Source organism: Capra hircus, unplaced genomic scaffold (assembly GCF_001704415.2).
Source record: "Capra hircus breed San Clemente unplaced genomic scaffold, ASM170441v1, whole genome shotgun sequence".
NCBI classification, from domain to species: Eukaryota; Metazoa; Chordata; class Mammalia; order Artiodactyla; family Bovidae; genus Capra; species Capra hircus.
In genome coordinates this window covers 125188-144199 of record NW_017189896.1, presented here as the reverse complement: position 1 = coordinate 144199, position 19012 = coordinate 125188, and the positions used below count along the sequence as shown (strand labels likewise).

Here is a 19012-nt window from a genome sequence, read left to right as displayed (position 1 = left end):
CTGCGGTTCACTCCGGAGCGCGCCCTGAGCGTGTCAGGTCTCGAGAGGCGCGGGCCCCAGCGATAGCGCCCGGTCTTGAGCAGTGAGTAGCGAGTGCTTCCCCATCGTCAGGGGGAGAGGGCCGTGTCCTCGCTGTGCGCCTGTGTGCCAGTGTCTGTGGCCTGGGCCCCGCTCACCTGGCTGGCTCCTAAGTAGTCGTGTGTGTGTGTGTGCGCGCGCGCGCGCACACTGGGGGGGGCGCGCGGGAGGCGATGCTGTTTGCGTGCGCTTTCTCTTACTGCGGGCCCTCGGGAGCCAGCAGCCCACACCTGCGGAAGCCCCCCGGCTCTCTTACTGCAGCAGGTGCCTTCACTCAAGAAGAAGAAAGGGTCGTTGAATAGAGGTTGGCGTGAAAACGTAAGAAGGAAAGAAGAAAGTAGTGAAAATGGAAGAGCTGGAAAAAGCAGGAGGGCTTGGAGAGCCCACGGGCCTGAGTGCCATTGACCTTTGCTGCGTGTTTCACTGTGCTCCCCCATGTGTGGCCGCTCCCCGCAGCCCGAGTCCATGCCTGTCACTGCTCAGCTTTGATGACTAACCCCAGGAATGAGGTGTTCGCCCTTCAGTCACTCAGGTGCTGTGTGCACACACCCGCTCCGTGGACACCCGCACGGGATCTCTCGCTGCCCAGCACTCACAGAACATGTGGCCCTGTTCTTGCAGTTGTGGGGTGTGGAGATGTGCCTCTCTTCTTTTTTAAGAAACACGGTATTCCTTTTTTGCTGCCCTGGGTCTTCATTGCTGTGTGCAAGCTTGCGCTAGCTGCAGCGAGTGAGGGCCCTCCCGAGTTGCGGTGCGCAGGCTTCTCTCGTGGATTGCGGGCTCTAGGCCCCCCGGCTCCAGCAGCTGCAGCGCGGCTTCCGCAGGCGCGGGCTGCGGGCTCCCGAGGGCACGGCCAGCAGGAGTTTTGACGTGAGGGCTCCAGCTCCTTCGTGGCCTGGGCTCTTCCCAGACCAGAGATGGAGCCCATGCCCAGGGAAGTCCTGTTTCTTTCTTCTGCTTTTTGGCTGCAAACAAGGATTGAGCCCAGCCCCAGCATGGGAAGCGCCGGTTCCTATCCACTGGACTGCCAGGACGTCCCCAAGTTTTTGCGTCTCGTTGCTTCTTATTTCAGCTGTTGTTTGTGGTTAGATCTAGTAAGATGCAGGGAAGGACCAGTTCACCTTAGTGGCAAAACTTCTGGATCTTTGTTTATTCAAAGAGTGATTGGGTTTATTTCTGGCTGTGGTTCGGGCTCTCTGGTGGCGGTGCGTGAGCTCCCTGCTGTGGTGGCCCGTCTTGTCGCGGAGCGCGGGCTCCACACCAGCTTCAGCAGCTGCAGCGCGTGGGCTCAGCAGCGTGGCTCCTGGGCTCCAGAGCACGGGCTTAGTTGCTCCAGGGTACGTGAGATCTTCCCAGATCAGGGATCATCCCTCATCTCCTACACTGGCAGGTGGATTCTTTACCACTGAGCCACCAGGGAATCCCTGGTTCTTTGATTTAAAAGCACATGGTTTTTGTTTTTTTTTCCCCCTCCTGTAGATCTTCAGCTCCTCCGTGTTCTCTCTCGTTTCTAAGAGAAGTAAAATCAGGTTTCTTCACTTTTTCTTCTTAAGTAATAAATTTATGCCCAACCTGGTTATCTAGAGTACTTGTTTCCTTTTTAAAAAGCTCACATGTTTTTCAGTCATCTTCATAAAACATAAATAAATCAAATGGTCTTTCTCTAGTAGAATGGTCATTTAACCCTCACTGTGACCATAAAGTCTCTAGTGTTTTATTTGTATGTTATGTGGGCTTTTAAAAAAATCCCCTTCTTTCAATTTTGGCTTAGGCTACCAAAAAAAAAAAAGTAGATAAATGTTTAAAAAATAACCTTCCGAGAAACTTCTGTTAGATGTTGGCTCCATCACTGGATCACTTCAGAGCAGGGGGCTCTTCCTCACTCACTGCTGCCTCTCTAGAAACTGCCAGGTGGCGCGCTGACTCCGCTGCTCCTGCTTGATGAGCCACAGCCGAGGCGAGGGGTGGCAAGCAGGGTGTCCTCGCTGCTTCTCACCCCTCACTGAATCTGGCACGAGGGGGCATACGGCGGGCTCCTGTGACATCTTTGAGTCCATTGTGATTTTCATATTTTTAGAAAGGAGTTGCAGCTGTTTATGAGCCAGCGAGAAGGTTCCGTTTCTGCAGCGCCCAGGCATGCGCTGCCTGGTGGCTGCCAGGAGGTCTTTGCAGAGGCCGTGGGCTCAGCCTGAAAGTCAAGGGCTTTGGTTAGGGTCAGAATGTTGTTTAATGTTGCTCTACCTAACCAGCTTGTTTTTAATCTCTCGTTGCTTCTAGACCAAGAGCAGTGATGACCTCTTAGCTGGGATGGCTGGAGGGGTGACTGTGACCAGTGGCGGCAAAGGGAAGAAGAACGCCTGCTCCACCGCCGCGCCGCCCGCGCCCGCGCCCGCCACGAGCGCTGCAGAGACCAGGCCCAGGACCAGCACAGGTGCGCGCTGGGCGGGCCCGCGCCGCGGCGGCCTGCAGGGACTGCCGCCGGCCGGGGAGCGCCTGACCTCTGCACAGCTGTCTGGCGCTCCATCTCCACACGCCCGTCTCCCTGTCGCTTGAGGGCAGTGCTCAGCTCCTTGACGCCCACCTTCAGTTCCAGGTGTCATCCACACATATCTGATTATCTCTGAAGGATGAGTGCGCTTTTAAAAATACATTCACAATGCCCTTATCAGGCCTTAAAATGACCATGTTCCAAACCGTTGGCTATTCAGTAAATATTTAAATCTCCGCCTGTCTCATAGATGTTGCCTACATGCACTTCTTCGGTTGGCTTAGGGTTTACCAGGACTCGCTGAAGGTCCGCGTAGAGTGATTGCTGGTGTCTCTTTAAGTCTTCATCTGTAAATCTGTGAGTCCACCCCGCCCCTTTTTTTCCTCGCAGTGCAGTCTTTGTAGAAACGGGCTGTCCGACCTGTAGAGTTTCTAGACTTTATCTCCTCCTCTTTGGCCACGTCATGTGGCTTGCAGGACCTCCGTTCCCTCACCAGGGATGGAACCCAGGCCCGAGTGGTGAGAACACCGAGTCCTCGCACTGCGCCCCCGCGAATTCCCTCTGGCGGTCTGGACTTTGGGACCGCGCTCCTGTGCTGCCCGTGGCCGTGTTTCTGAGTTCTCTCTGCTCGCTGTCAGAGCCCCTGGACTTAGAGCCTTGATGGGCAGATTTAGGCTCCTCCGCTCCTCTCACCTGCTCCTTCATGCAGGACCGCTGTCTGTCCGTCTGCCCATGGTGTGGCTGTCTCCCGCTGCCTGACGTTAGCGGCCTCTGATAGTCAGTGCCTAGATCCATTCATCCCAGTCCTGCCGTTCTTTCTTCCCTCATTAGCAGCAGTTTCTCTCTTTTCTAAGCTCTCATTCTGTAGCCCAGAGAGGAACGCTTTCACATGTCGCTTCTTACACTGAAAGGAAACACTTGGAAACTTGCAGTATCTTAGGCCACTGTGTTTGTAGTACGTGTGTGAAAGCAGATGGGCAGGAGCCAGAGCAGGCCCCTCCTGCTCCCGTCGTCCAGGCTCTTGTCCCCTCCTTGTGTCCTGGACTTCCTCCTCGGCTGGGCGTGCCAGCTGCCCCCCCGCCTTGACCCTGTGCGGCCTCTTCCTTACACTCAGACCCGGCCCATGCTGACCGCAGCGGCACGGTCGCCAGGAGGGAACGTGGACGTCCTTACTTGGCTCTACAGGTGTGACTCCGTCTATTCCTCACCGCAGCCCCGGAGGGCGAGGCCATCCTCAGAGGTGTCCCTTAGAGGCTCTCAGCTCAGCATCTTGAGAGCCCCGCCCAGGCCACACACCCATTCGCTCGGCGAATGCTTCCTGGGCGCCCGTTCCGTGCCAAGCCTCAGAGCTGGTGATGGAGCACCGTGGACCATAGGTCTCTGCCCTGGGGCCCGGCGGCACCACATTTACCGCTCCGGCTTGTGTACCGAAAAGGAGGCCCGGTACTCTGACCCCTCCTACCCCCTCCCTCCCTGGCCTTAGAGTGTCCCTGTGTGCAGACGCGCACGTCCCTGCCGGCCCGCCTCCTGCCGCTGCAGGTGGCCTTCAGTGGCCACCCCGCAGGCCCTTTGCCCCGTCTCTCCGCGTCCCAGCCCCCCCTGCAGTCGCTCCTCCTCTGCCTGTGAACGTAGCGCAGATTCCTTTCCCCGTCTGCTCTTGCGGAGAGCGGGCTCTTCTCCGCGAGCGTGGCCTCCCTCCGCGTTGCTGCTCTGTCTGCCCACGCCTCTCCTGCTGCTGTTCCTCCTCCTGATGCTTCCCGAGGCGCCCACTGCTTGCTCTCCACCACAGTGCTCGTCTGAGTCTCTTCCCTGCTCAGGAAGATTCACTTAGCATTGCTGCTGCGACTCCCTGGATTCTTGCTGGCGCTCAGGGCCTGTGGAAACCTTCCTCTCCCGCCCCACCTGCCACGTGGCCTTAATTTTCCTTCCTGCATGTGATGCCGCGTCCACCACCTCGTCCCCGTCTGCCGAGGCCACCAGCACCCCCTGCCTGCACTCCCCCGAGCCGCAGCAGAAGCAGGGGCTTCCCACAGCGTCCCCCGTCGGGCAGAGCTTCCGCCCTCCACTCCCTGGTTAGCCTGGTGTTGACATGTGAAGAACCAGTTGGCTCATTAAGAATAGTTATTGGTCAGGTCTGTGACGTATTTTTCAAAGTATAAAAGAGTCTGATGGTCTCTTTACGTATTTGTGGACGAACACGTTCTTTTTATGTTCAATACACGGCCCTGTCAGTTGCTTGCACAGGTGTAGCTTTAGCAGGTGGTGACACTGTGGCTTGTTTGATGAAAGTGTCGCCAGGCCTTGGCGGCAGCGCCGTGTCGCTAACACCGCTGAAGGCCGAGCGGGTCCTGGGAAGTTGCAGGTTCTGCCGCACGGCCTGCCTGCGTTTGAGTCTTGGCTCGTCCATATATTACCTGTGGGACATTGGCAGATTATGTATCATCTCTTTTTGGGCTTCTTCATCTGTAAAACAGGACGATGATAATGTTTCTTGCATTTTCTTTGATCATAGTTACTGTGTGTGTTGTGGGCGGCTTAGGTTTTTGTTTGTCCAGAGGCTGCCTCTCCCTCCTGGTCACCCACGGTCTTCCCTCACCTCCTGCTTCTGCAGGTAGCTGGCTGTGTGACCGGCTGTCCTTCGAGGCACCTTCCATAGCCTCCCCCGGACACTGGGCTCCGGCCACCTGTTGAAATCCGTGGCTTAGGGTTCAGGGCCATGTGTATTGAGATACGATCCGCACCCCATAAACTTGCCCCTGACAGCACGCAGCTCAGTGCGCGACGTCTTTTTCCACTGGTAAGTAAAGCGTGGTTGCCCTTCCTGTTTGCAGGGAGCTGAACTTGACAGTGACCAGACTCTCAGGCAGGGCCAGTGTGACAGTCTCTGTGCAGGCCCTGAGACCATTGCTCGTCCCCGTGGGGCTTAACTGGGTGCCTGCCTCTTGCTGATGTTCTGCTTTAAACTCTTTGTCTTAATCTTGTAGGCACGAGTTCGTCAACCAAGCGCAGCACTTCCACAGGTAATAAAGAGTCCGGTTCTACTAGAGAAAGATTACGTGAACGTACCCGACTAAACCAGAGCAAAAAACTACCTTCTGCAGGTCAGGGGGCTAATGACGTGGCGTCGGCCAAACGCTCACGCAGCCGCACGGCTGCAGAAGGCGACGTCCGCATGAGCAAGTCCAAGTCGGACAATCAGATCAGTGACAAAGCTGCTCTGGAGGCCAGAGTGAAGGATCTTCTCACCTTGGCCAAAACCAAGGACGTGGAGATTTTACATCTGCGGAGCGAGCTCCGGGACATGCGTGCTCAGCTGGGCATCAGCGAGGACCCCCTCACCGAGGGCGCCGAGAAATCCGAGGACAAGGAAGGCAGCGTCGCGCACCAGGCGACTGGCGTGGCGTCCACCTTGCTGCAGCTGCAGGAGCAGAACACGGCCATCCGCGAGGAGCTCAGCCAGCTGAAGAGCGAGAACCGGATGCTGAAGGACCGGCTGAACGCGCTGGGCTTCTCCCTGGAGCAGAGGCTGGACCACTCCGAGAAGCTGTTTGGCTATCAGTCCCTGAGCCCAGAGATCACCCCTGGTAACCAGAGCGACGGCGGGGGGACGCTGACCTCCTCGGTGGAGGGCTCGGCCCCTGGCTCGGTGGAGGATCTGCTGAGCCAGGATGAAAACACGCTCATGGACCATCAGCACAGCAACTCCCTGGACAACCTGGACAGCGAGTGCAGTGAGGTGTACCAGCCCCTCACGTCCAGCGACGACGCCCTGGACGCACCCTCGTCCTCGGAGTCAGAAGGCCTCCCGAGTGTCGAGCGCTCTCGGAAGGGGAGCAGCGGGAACGCCAGCGAAGTGTCTGTCGCGTGCCTGACGGAGCGGATACACCAGATGGAGGAGAACCAGCACAGCACGAGCGAGGAGCTGCAGGCCACCCTGCAGGAGCTGGCCGACCTGCAGCAGATCACCCAGGAGCTGAACAGCGAGAACGAGCGGCTCGGCGAGGAGAAGGTGATCCTGATGGAGTCCCTGTGCCAGCAGAGCGACAAGCTGGAGCTCTTCAGCCGGCAGATCGAGTACCTCCGCTCCCTCCTGGACGAGCACCACGTTCCCTACGGCGTCGACGAGGACGTGAAGAGCGGCCGCTACATGGAGCTGGAGCAGCGCTACGTGGACCTCGCTGAGAACAGCCGTTTTGAACGGGAGCAGCTCCTTGGCGTCCAGCAGCACCTAAGCAACACCCTGAAGATGGCCGAGCAGGACAACAAGGAGGCTCAGGAGCTGATCGGGGCGCTCAAGGAGCGCAGCCACCACATGGAGCGGGCCGTCGAGTCCGAGCAGAAGGGCAAGGCGGCCTTGGCTGCCACGCTGGAGGAGCTCAAAGCCACCCTGGCCAGTGACCAGATCGAGATGAATCGCCTGAAGGCCCAGCTGGAGAATGAGAAGCAGAAAGTGGCGGAGCTGTACTCTATCCATAACTCTGGAGACAAGTCGGACATTCAGGACCTCCTGGAGAGTGTCAGGCTGGACAAGGAGAAAGCAGAGGCTCTGGCCAGCAGTCTGCAGGAAGACCTGGCCCGCAGCCGGAATGACGCCAGCCGGCTGCAGGACGCCATCGCAAAGGTACCGCTTCAGTAGACAGAGGGCCCTGGGGCCGTGCAGAGCGGCTGTGGTGCACGCACGCTGCCCGAGAGCCGGCAGCCCGCTGGCGTGCCGCTAGCTTCTCCTGAGGGGACCTTTTTCTAAGCTGCTGGTCTGGGGAGGGAGTGGAAAGCGTCTTGTGACGACGCTTCCACTCTCACTCTTTGCCTGTGGCCCTGCCTGTGGGAGGCCGAGGATAGAGTCACGCCTGACAGCAGTTGCCCCAGCTTTGGGTGTGCCCCGGGGAGCACGTCAGGCCGGGCCACAGCGCCCTCGCGGCTGCAGGTGGACGCAAGAGAAGCGGAGAGCCAGCATTCCAGTCTGTGGGGCCAGCAGCGTCTGCCTCCTCTTCTCCTTCTGTGGTGTGCTTTTTCAGGTAGAGGTCTAGGAGTTTGGGTTAAGCTGCTGTGCAATCTGTATGAGAGTCTGTTCTTAATAATGTAAATCTTAATTTTTTAAGGATGACTTTCATAGATACAGTTTAGGAGATGTATTTGTTGGCTCGTACGTGTTGGGGCCCCCATGAACTGACAGCTGGACAGTATTTGAGAATTTCGGTTTCTGGTTTTAATTTGATATGGAAACTGTCAGAAAGCAGACATCATTTTTGTGGGAAAGCATGTTAATCATTGATGAGATGCATGCCTTCAGTCCAAACTTTGGAGAAGGGAAAACTTCGGAAACCTCTTCGTAAGTACTGTAGCGAGGCTCAGTGTGATGTCAGCGCGAGTTCAGTGGTGCGGCAGCGCGCCGTGCTGACGCGTGTTGTGTGACGTCCGAGTCACTGGACGCCCACAGCGGTCACACGGCCCTCCTCACTCTGGCAGAGCGGTGCCCACTTCGCTCCCAGCCCAGGCGGCCTGTGCCTCTGTCCTGGGACTTAGCTCAGAACAGCACTCACTGTCCTGATCTGCACCATCGATTCCACACAGGTAGAGGACGAATACCGAGCCTTCCAGGAGGAAGCTAAGAAGCAGATAGAAGATCTGAACCTGACCTTAGAGAAACTACGGTCAGAGCTGGAAGAGAAAGAGACGGAGAGGAGTGACATGAAGGAGACGATCTTTGAGCTGGAGGACGAAGTAGAGCAGCACCGGGCGGTGAAGCTTCACGACAACCTCATCATCTCCGACTTAGAGAGTAAGTGAGGCCCTGCCCGGGGGACAGTGCAGGCCCGTCTCCAACTTAGAGAGTGAGGCCCCCTGCCCGGGGGACGGTGCACGCCCGTCTCCGAATTAGAGAGTGAGGCCCCCCGCCTGGGGGACAGTGCACGCCCGTCTCCGAATTAGAGAGTGAGGCCCCCCGCCAGGGGAACAGTGCACACCCGTCTTCGAATTAGAGAGTGAGGCCCCCCACCCATAAGTGAGGCCCTGCCCGGGGGACAGTGCACGCCCATCTCCGAATTAGAGAATGAGGCCCCCCACCCGTAAGTGAGGCCCCACCCGGGGGACAGTGCAGGCCCGTCTCCAACTTAAGAGAGTAAGTGAGGCCCGCCCACCTGTGGGGACTGTGCATGCTCAGGACGGACAGGTGGGGGTCTCCGCCTGGGCAGGGCTCTGGGGTAGCAGAGCTGTGGCCGGGCAGATGTGTGTGGGCTGGAGCTTCATGGCACCACCCGTCTCCCGGCTGCTGTTTTGTTCCTGAAGGACTGTTAAACAGAAGCATCTCTTTAAAACTGCTTAACTATGAAAAGTCATTTCAGTGAGATGTTAATGAGGCTGTTAACTTTCTAGATCTTAGGAAAAGCCATTTATCATCAATGTCTCGTGGTTTCAAGTGTAATGAGACCAAAAACTTGATCTTCAGGCCTACAGCACAGGTTTTTGTTTATCTGCTTAATTTTCCTCCTTTCCGTGAAGATATCGTCAGGTAGATTTGGAATTTGGATTTTGAGTTGCTCTGCTTGCTTTTTAAAAAGATTTTTTAAAACTATTTTGTAATTATTTCAGACTTATAAAAAAATTTGCAAAAACAGTGCAAGCATTTCTGTGTGGAAAATGTGGTGAAGAATGGAGATTTGCCTGGTCTTCTAGCAGACTGTGTTCCGCTGCGAGTGAGGAAACAGATGTGCCGCGGAGCAGCTGGGCAACACTGACAGGCACGCGGATGCGGCCAGGCCACGTTCTGGCTGAGACGCAGCTTCGTCTAGTCACAAAGAGACACTAAAGACAGAAATGAGGAATGCTGTACCGGAAGGCCTGAGTGGTGTTGTGTCCCCAAAGATGCCGGTGTCATGAAGGGCCGAGGCTGAGGGGGAGTCCCAGGCTGCAGGACTTGGGACGGGCCAGCCCCTGCTCCCTTGCCTGCTGGGCCCCGGGCTGCCCTCAGGCTGTGGGGACAGACGTCGGTGTAAACGCATGAGGTGGACAGCCCACGGGGTCTGAGTGCTGGTAGGGACCACACACTGCCTTATGCCGGGGTGAGGGACGCGGCGTGTGTCCTTAAGAAGGAAAGATGGACACAGGCAGACGGGCAGGGAGCGGAGACGGCAGAAGATGGAACACGGTGCACCGTTAGGGAGGCAAGGCTGAGCAACAGGGACATGGGTGCTCGGGACCTGGGCCTTGTGTTACTTCTCATATCTTTTTGTAACTTTCAAGTTATTTCCAAATGATAACGTTTTAAAAGTTCTTACATACTCTTTACCTGGATTCTCTGAATATCAACAAATTTTAAGTTGTAAGCCTGCTAAGGATGGCCTGGTGGGGATGGGGAGGATGGAGATAGCCTTTCTGGATGCCTTGGAGGCTTTCCAGTCGCCCATTCATGTCTGACTCTTTGTGACCCCATGGACTGCAGCGTGCCAGGCTGCCTTGTCCTTCACCATCTCCCAGAGTTTGCCAAAACTCATGTCCATTGAGTCAGTGATGCCATCCAACCATCTCATCCTCTGTCGCCCCCTTCTCCTCCTGCCCTCAGACTTTCCCAACATCAGGGTCTTTACCAATAAGTTGGCTGTTCGCATCAGGTGGCCAAAATATTGGAGCTTCAGCTTCAGTCCTTCCAGTGACTATTCAGGGCTGATCTCCTTCAGAATTCACTGGTTGGACCTCCTTGCTGTCCAAGGGACTCGCAAGAGTCTTCTCCAGCACCACAGTTCAGAGCATTAATTCTTTCGTGTTCAGCCTTCTTTGTGGTCCAGCTCTCACATCCATACATGACCACTGGAAAAACCATAGCTTTGGCTAGATGGACGTTTGTGGGCAAAGTGACATCTCTGGTTTTTAATACGCTGTCTAGCTTTTCACCCGAGGGGCAAGCATCTTTCAATTTCATGGCTGCAGTCACCGTCCGCAGCCGTCTGGGAGCCCAAGGAGATAAAGCCTGCCATGCATCCGTCATGGCTTCACTTCTTTCTTCATCTGTTAGCCGTGAAGTGATGGGACCAGATGCCACGATCTTAGTTTTTTTGAATGTTGCGTTCTAGGTCAGCTTTTTCGCTTTCCTCTTTCACCTTCATCAAAAGGCTCTTTATCTTTAGCTCTTCGCTTTCTGCCATAAGGGTGGTGTCATCTGCCACGTCTGAGTTTATGGAAATTTCTCCCAGCAATCTTGATTCCAGCTTGTGCTTCATCCAGCCCGGCATTTCACGTGATGTATTCTGCGTAGAACTTAAATAAGCAGGGTGACGCGTACACAGCCTGGACGACGTGGTCCTTTCCCCGTTTTGAACCAGTCCGGTCGTTGTTCCATGTCTGGTTCTAACTGTTGCCTCTTGACCTGCATACAGGTTTCTCAGGAGGCAGGTAAGGTGGTCTGGAATTCCCGTCTCTTTAAGAATTTTCTACAGTTTGTTGTGATCCGCAGTCAAAGGCTTTAGTTTAGTCAGTGAAGCAGAAGTAGATTTTGTCTGTGACCCACCGGATTTAGCAGTTTGATCTCTGGTCCCTCTTGTATGTCTGTACAGCTTGTAAATCCCCTTGTACATCTGACAGTTCTTGGTTCAAGTGCTAATGAAGACTAGCTTGAAGGATTTTGAGCATTACCTTGCTAGCATGTGAAATGACCGCAGCCGTGTGGCAGTTTGAACATTCTTTGGCCTTTCTTTGGGATTGGAATGAAAGCGGACCTTTTCCAGCCTTGGCTAGAGCTGTTGAAATTTCGGGTCATGCTTCTTTGTGGACCGACAGGCAGATGCAGCATGGAGCTGGAGCGCCTGTGCCGTGGGTGCAGGGGTTGACCTACTCCCCGGAGAGGGGGGTTGTTTGCGTCAGCCCTCCAGGTGTCTGGTGGCGATTCTGAGCTCTGGCTGGTTGACCCGGCCTTTGTAGGACGACCTCAGGGCTATCTATTCCACAGTGTGAGGATGCTGAAGTGGCTTGTGGGAATGTGTTCCTGAGAGACATAGTGATGCACCTTCTCATCTGAAGCTTTAGGAAACTTCTAGCTCACCATCTGCGTCCAGTTTGCATTTCGCTGTCTGAGCTGAGAGAGTCGCTGCGTTTTGCCTCCTAAATACAGATGGTTCTAAAGTTTGAGATTGACTTGGGAGCTCAGTGTCTTCTTTTAGTACAGATAATGGCCGTTTTCCCTTGCAAACCTTTTGCTTTGAATGTGGAAAGAGTGACACCTTGTGGTAATTGGGGTGATAGCTAGAAAAATGTAAGAGGTTTCCAGGGACAAAATTTTCCATATCAATGCCAAAATAAAAATTACATAAACAGGGCACGAATTTTAATTATAAAATGGCTGAAAATCCTTAATAAAATCTTTTTAGCCATGTAGTTTCTCTCCCCAATTTTTAAAAAATGTTTTATTTTGTATTTGGGTATTGCCAATTATGGAAACATTAACAGGCTTTATTTTCTTGGGCTCCAAAATCACTGCAGATGGTGATTGCAGCCATGAAATTAAAAGACCCTTGCTCCTTGGGAGGAAAGGTATGACCAACCTAGACAGCATATTAAAAAGCAGAGACATTACTTTGCTGACAGAGGTCTGTCTGGTCAAGGCTGTGATTTTTCCAGTAGTCATGTATGGATGTGAGAGTTAGACTATAAAGAAAACTGAGTGCTGAAGAATTGATGCTTTTGAACTGTGGTGTTGGAGAAGACTCTTGAGAGTCCCTTGGACTGCAAGGAGATCCAACTAGTGAATCCTAAAGGAAAAATCAACCCAATAGTCACTGGAAGGACTGATGCTGAAACTAAAGCTCCAGTACTTTGGCCACCTGATTCGAATAACTGACTCATGGAAAACACCCTGATGCTGGGAAGGATTGAAGGCAGGAGGAGAAGGGGACGACAGAGGAGGAGATGGCTGGAGGGCATCACTGCTCAATGGACGTGAGTTTGAGCAAGCTCCGGGAGTTAGTGATGGACAGGAAGCCTGGCGTGCTGCAGTCCATGGGGTTGCAAAGAGTGGGACATGACTGAGCAACTGAACTGAACTGATAGCTGATTAGTGGGCTTCCCTGATGGCACAGCGGGTAAAGAATCCGCCTTCAGTGCAGGAGGCACAGGTTCGATCCCTGGGTCAGGAAGATCCAGTGGAATAGGGGATGGCAGCCTGCTTCGGTATTCTTGCCTGGGAAATCCCACGGACGAAGAGCCTGGTGGGCTGCAGTCCACGGCGTCGCAGGCAGGCGGACGCGACTGAGCTTGAGCACAGAGACGACGGCTGATCAGCAACGTTGTGAGGGTCCCAGGCGGACAGCAGGGTCTTGGCCACCCGTGCGCATGTGTCCCATCCCAGCCGTGCGGACCCCCGTGCAGCACGGCGCAGAGCCCCCTGCGCCGCACAGGAGGCCCTTGTTGGTTATCCATTGTAAATATAGCAGTGTGCACATGTCCAGGTTTTTGAAATAAAAGCTGGAATGTCCAGAAGCGCCTGGGGAGTTGTGTGGCGGTTAGCACCTCTGCCTGGATGCGGCAGTCGGTAGCATCGCGTAGCATTTGCCTTCTGAGTGTGTGTTTAGCTGGACCAGTTGGCAGTAAGCTGTGGACACTGACCTCTGGAGTATTTCAGCACGTTCTCCTTGTAACCACAATGCAGTATCACAGTTAGCAAAGCTAGGCATAAGTTCTTAGCATCGTCGAATACCCCGTGCGCAGGTTTCCCTAGCTGACCCTAGAGTGCCCTTTATAATTGTTTGATCAGATCCAGGATCCAGACACATTTCCTGTAATTTATTGTTATAGCTACATAATCTGATAGGAGTTAGTTTTTTCTTCAAGAATTCTAGCATTTGGGATGTGTGCTAAGTCAGCACTTGATTTAGGGGAGTCCATGAAAGAGAATACTGCTAACTGGGAAATGAGGGGTTTTCCTGCGGAATGAAAGCATCCCCATAGTCACTTTTAGAACCTTTTTAATCACCACCCCCTCCAAAGCAATCCGGCACCCATTAGTAGCCACTGGTCATTTACCCCAGCGTGGTTCTGACTTTTTAATAGACAGGATTTCAAAACAGCTTTTATGAATGTACTCAGGACCTGGAGGAAAGCGTACTCGTCGTGATGAACAAACAGCAAATCTCCAGAGAAGTAAAAACTGCTAAAATGGAAGCTAGTAGGTCTTCTGGAAATGAAGCATTAGACAGCAAATACAGAAAGTTACGGAGTCATCTAAACTGCAACTCAGAGATGTGGAAGAGCCACTGACCTTGAACGTCAATCCGTAGACATTAGGGAGAAAGACGGCTGGAAACAACGAGCAGGGCATCCTTGGTGTCTGTGGGACACCGCGGTGTGTGTGTGGTCAGGGGTCCACACGGCCCCCCGGAGAGCTCAGCGCCGTGTAGACCTGGAGGGCGTGCCGGGCTGGCCTGGCCTGCGGTTTCCTCGCCGCACCGGGACGCCACATCTGAGCCGGGAAGGTCTGAGCAGCAGCTCTCCCTGTAAATGCTCTTGAAGACTTCCAGCTCAGGACGATGGCCTGAGGCCACATACACCCCCTTTCCCTCCCACAGTCCCAGGGACACGGCAGGAGAGATGTGAGAATACTCTGAACAGTAGAGCAGAGAGACATCGGGAAGGATCCTGTCCGCAGGCCAAGAGTTCTGAGCAGTCTCTGGAAGACTTTCTGTAAAGCCGATGGACTTGGCCGTGGGCATCAGCGGGAATAGAGAGGGCTGTGGCCTAGAGAACTTTGCACCTCTCAGTAGTGACGTCCCCACCGTGCCCTGGGGCTGAGGGCAGCGGTCCTCCCTGTGGGCTCAGGCCGAGGCATAAGGCACTGGGGGTCCTTACACCCCCTCCTCTGTTGGGCGCCGGCTCTGCTGTTGGCCGGACGCTGCTCCTGGGCTCGTCTCTGTCTAAGGAATGTGGGAATATGGGCCCAGGCGCCCCCAGCACCACGCCCTTCGTACTGTGCCTGGGGAACTGCAGGCTGCTGTGCCGCCTTGAAAGGAGACCACACAGGGCAAGGCAGCTGGGCCCTGCAGTGAAACGGGCGCGTGCACCCCTGCCGCCTCCGCAGAAACCGCCTTTTCCCTCTTGCTGGTCCAGAGTGTGTCTCCCCACCCCCACCAGCGGCTCCTGTCATCAGCAGAGCCTGCCTTTAGCCGGTGTTCCGCCCAGAAGCGTGCAGGAGTCTCTGATGCGAACCATTCTTTGTAAGTAAGAAAGACCAGCCAGGACTCACTAGATGTTTTAATGCCTTCTTGTTTAGTCAACTCCGACTCTTTGCGACCCCGTAGACTGTAGTCCTCCAGGCTCCTCTGTCCGTGGGATTTCCCAGGCAAGAATGCTAGAGCAGGTTGCCATTTTCTTCTCCAGGGGATCTTCCTGATCCAGGGATCGAACCTCTGTTTCCTGCATTGGCAGGCAGATTCCTTACCGCTGAGCCACCAGGAAAGCACCTTTTAACATCTTAGAAGAGCTTAGAGGAGAATAGCAGAAAGAAAGCTCAACAGAGCCTCCAAAATAAAGCTGCTAATGTGCCGAGCAAAACACAGCTGACTGGTATCAAGGACAGTGGCACCAGCAAGGCCTCAGGCCCAGCTTAGCCACGACCCCTGCCATTCGCTGCCTGCGTCGCCCTGTTCTGTGCTCACTGGCAGCTGCGTTCTACCCTCTGCAATCCCTGAGGTTCAGGCCAGCTGGGGTGGCATCCCGATGCTTGGAAGTCGATGACCGTGGTGAGCATGGGTGGCTCGAGACCAGAGAACGGGCAGGGCAAGAGGAGGAAAGCTGTGTCCTGCTGTGATGAGACGGCCTGGAAGGCACGGTACTGGGGAGCCTCCGTGGAGGACAGTCGTGTTGACTGTGTATGATTAAAACTTTCAGTTCAGTGAAGTCCCAGGATTATTAATAAACAGCATTGGGAGAGTATTTGAAATATATATCGAATATGTAGAGAGGTTCAGTAAGAGTAGAGTAACCCGTTAGCCGAATGACGCGTGTGAATAAGTCAGAAAAAGATACAGGAGGATGCTTGACTTCTGAAAAAAGCAGTGAGACTCAAGATGGGGGTGAGAAGAATTTAAGAGAGCTAACATGTAAGAGAGGAGAAAAGGGTCCTTTCTGGAGTAGTGGTCAGAATTTTTACAAGTGTAACAGAGCCATAGCAACCTGCTTGCAGAAATCTGCTCTTCAGAGACATCCTTAAGAGTTTGCAGCTATCCACACAGATGTGGATGCTCCCGAGTCGCAGGTTACTAGAGACCAGGATTTTTTGGAGAAGGTGATGGCACCCCACTCCAGTACCCTTGCCTGGAAAATCTCATGGATGGAGGAGCCTGGTGGGCTGCAGTCCATGGGGTGGCGAAGAGTCGGACACGACTGAGCAACTTCACTTTCACTTTTCACTTTCATGCATTGGAGAAGGAAATGGCAACCCACTCCAGTCTTGCCTGGAGAATGCCAGGGATGGGGGAGCCTGGTGGGCTGCTGTCTATGGGGTTGCACAGAGTCGGACACGACTGAAGCGACTTAGCAGCAGCAGCAGCAGCAGAGACCAGGAAACGACCTATATTTTCAACAGTTGAGTCCAGTTAGAAGCCCGTGGGCTTGGTGCGTCCCTGCCACGGCCGCCCTTTCACGAGCCGGGGTGAGCACGCCCGGTCGGCGTGCGCAGGCCAGAGAAACGTGTGCATGAAAGAAAGCACGCGCCAGGGGATGAGCCGGGTGCGTTGCCTCTGTGATGAAGACCGTGGCAGTCTTACTGGAGCATCACACTCGGACTGTGGCCAGCCGTAGTGGTGTCCTGAAGAAACACTGATCTCAGTGTATTCCGTCCCGTAAAGGCTCTAACTTGGTGACTTCTCAGAAAGAGTTCTGTATTCTGGAGCGCGTGGGTTGACGTGGGCCCTATTGATGGTTTCAGGCGGCACTTCAGCGCCTCCTCCCCCTCTGCAGGTGTGTCCCCAAGTAACACCTGAAAAGCTGGAGGCGCTCACAGTGTTTGCGAGAAATGCTGGAGCCGCTCTGACTGGCTGCTGACGGGGCTGCTGAGACAAACCATGATGTTCCCAGCTGGTGGAGTGGGAGTGTGGCCATCGGGACTGGTGCTGCGGGCCGTATTCACTGATGAAAGTGCCCGGCATCTGCTGGCTGGGGGAGAGCTCGTAAAGCAGTGGAAACAGTGGAATGTTTTTCCCTGTAAACGTGTCTTACTTTTAGAGTCGGGGATAAAAGTCAGCCACATTTTGGGGGGAGGGACAAAAACGAGTAAAATAAAAAGCATCAGGGACTTCCCTGGCAGTCCATTGGGCTAACCCTGCACGCTTCCGAGGCAGGGACACGGGCCCGCCCGGGGGTGGGGGGCTAAGACCCTGCGTGCTGTGCAGCAGGGCCCAAAGAGACAGAAGTGGCGGATGGCTTACTTTAAACTCACACACAGCCTCTTGCATCAGGGGCTCTGTTTTGGGGGTACAGCTGTGGCCTGGTGGCTGTCTGCCCGCTGCCCCGCCCCTGGCCCTGAGGGGTGCAGCTTTAGCTGACAGGTTCCCAGGTCCTTCCTGCCTCTGAAAACGGCGCCTGACGGCCGTTGGCAACACCAGCCAGGTGCAAAGCCGGCTCAGCACTGGGCATCTTCTGGCATCGGAGGGCAGGGGAGCTTGTGGGGACTTTGCTCCCTTCACACCACAGGGGTCGTGGGGGTCCCGTGGCGAGGTCGCTGCTCACGGCACCCGCAGCGGGGCAGGCCCGCGGCTGGAAGTGGCGCGGAGGCCCAGCTGACAGTTCGTCATCGATGTTGGGTCTTGCTGGTGGGAAGGTTGTGATCGGGTCTGTGCCGGTGCCCAGAATTGTTCAGAGCAAGGTTGGTCCAGTGGCAGAGAGAACAGAGATGCGCCGATCTCGAGAGTAAAGACGGTGCTGTAGAGCTAAACCTGAGGGAGGGAGGCCGGCGCAGCTCTGTTCTTCGACAGACGGTGATGCTGCGTGTGAGGTGGAGGCAGCAGGTGGCGGCGTCCCTCCCACTCAGGGCTCTGAGGCGGGAGCTGTGTGCAGAGGCCCCGGGGTGGCCGAGCCCCACGCTGCCCTGCGTGACGGGCACTGCCCAGCCTCCTCACAGCGAGGACTGGACCGCCGACGCCCGTGTTTCCAGGGAGGGAAAGCCTGTTGTCACTTTCCGTGCTTCTGTAGAGCGTGAATAATAGAATTCCCTGGAGGCTGTTGAAGTGCTGCATCCAGCCTGAAGGGGTCCACTGGCCGTCAGCGCCCTTCTGTTTAAGTGGAGGCGCAGCAGCAGTGGGCACGCGGCGCTGAGGGTAAGGGTGTCCCCTGAGAGCTGCGGCCCGTGAGCCCTCGGCCGTGAACGCCGAGGCTGCTGCGGGGAGAGGGTGGGAGCCGAAGGAGGGAGCCTGAGACGGCCGTGCGGCTCACGTGCCGCCGCCGGAGGGTCAGGCGCTGAGACCTGCGGTCACGCGCCCCACGTGGGTCCCCCTACATGACAGGCCGTCTGCCACCAGAAGGAGGGAAAGCAGTTTTCAGCAGAGGAGAGACACAGTTTTTTGTTTTGCTTGTTTTAACTGTAAAATATTTTTTGCACATAAGCATAGCATAAAGGAAAGGTGTGTGACCCTTAGTGTTTTCCAAGCTAGAAATGTTACAGCTTCTGTCCTTGTTCCTTGACCGTGTCTGCTGATATCACCAAGACCCCGATTTCATCCACATGTAGGTTAGACAGAGCCCAGTTCCCTCTGGTTCCAGAGTCATCCTCACCTGGGGGTACTGGACTTGCCTGCGTGCCTGTGTTCCCACCTTGCCCTGAGCCAAACGGGATGGCCCGTTTGACCCCTAAGTTTCCAGGTGAAGTGAGGTCTGAAGCAGCTGTGTGGAGACAGACTGTTAAAATTTAATCCTTTGCAATGAAAGCATCCTCTTTTCTGTCTCTGAAAGGGTAGGAACTGCACCTTTTTTGTCCTTTCCTTACATCTCAGACATCTTGTGCAAAAATTTAACATAAAAGAAGGTACTTATTAGCAGTTTCTTGAATTACTGAGTAAAAGTAATTAATTTTTTATTTCGTAAAAAGCTGACTTTTGGAATAGTGGAAAGTGATTTCCCTGCGCCTGCCTGGGTCCTGGAGTGTGGCCTTGACTGCACGCTCATCTTCGCGGCCCTGGTCTGTCTAGAGCGGCCTTTGCACATTAGCGGTGCTCATCAGATGTTCACATTGCATGACGTGGTTTGGAGGAAATTCACATTATGCAAGAAATAACTTGAGGAGTATTGATTTACTTAATCCTTTGTGAAAAGACTTTTCTATAGAATTAAGCAGCAGCTCCCCAAGTTATCAAATAATCAAGTTTGTGAAAAATTTAGTGAAGTCACGACCTTTCTGGAATTTATTCCAGTGTGCAGAGTTTAGCTGTGCTTGTTAAAATAGGTTAGTAACCCTTTTGATTAAAAGGTCCCGTT

At 54.6% G+C, this 19012-nt stretch overlaps 1 protein-coding gene across 4 annotated transcripts in view; it reads left to right on the top strand.

Annotated features, from left to right (window-relative positions):
* Positions 1-19012, top strand: part of SPECC1L (sperm antigen with calponin homology and coiled-coil domains 1 like) — an 85122-nt gene that overhangs the window by 25645 nt on the left and 40465 nt on the right. For 3 of the 4 annotated variants that reach the window (XM_018044910.1, XM_018044907.1, XM_018044909.1), the window contains exons 3-5: positions 2356-2509; positions 5551-7187; positions 8138-8345. In XM_018044910.1, the coding sequence (XP_017900399.1) occupies positions 2356-2509; positions 5551-7187; positions 8138-8345 (1999 nt within the window). The remainder of the gene's footprint in view (positions 1-2355; positions 2510-5550; positions 7188-8137; positions 8346-19012) is intronic. The other variant, XM_018044908.1, reaches the window with a different exon arrangement.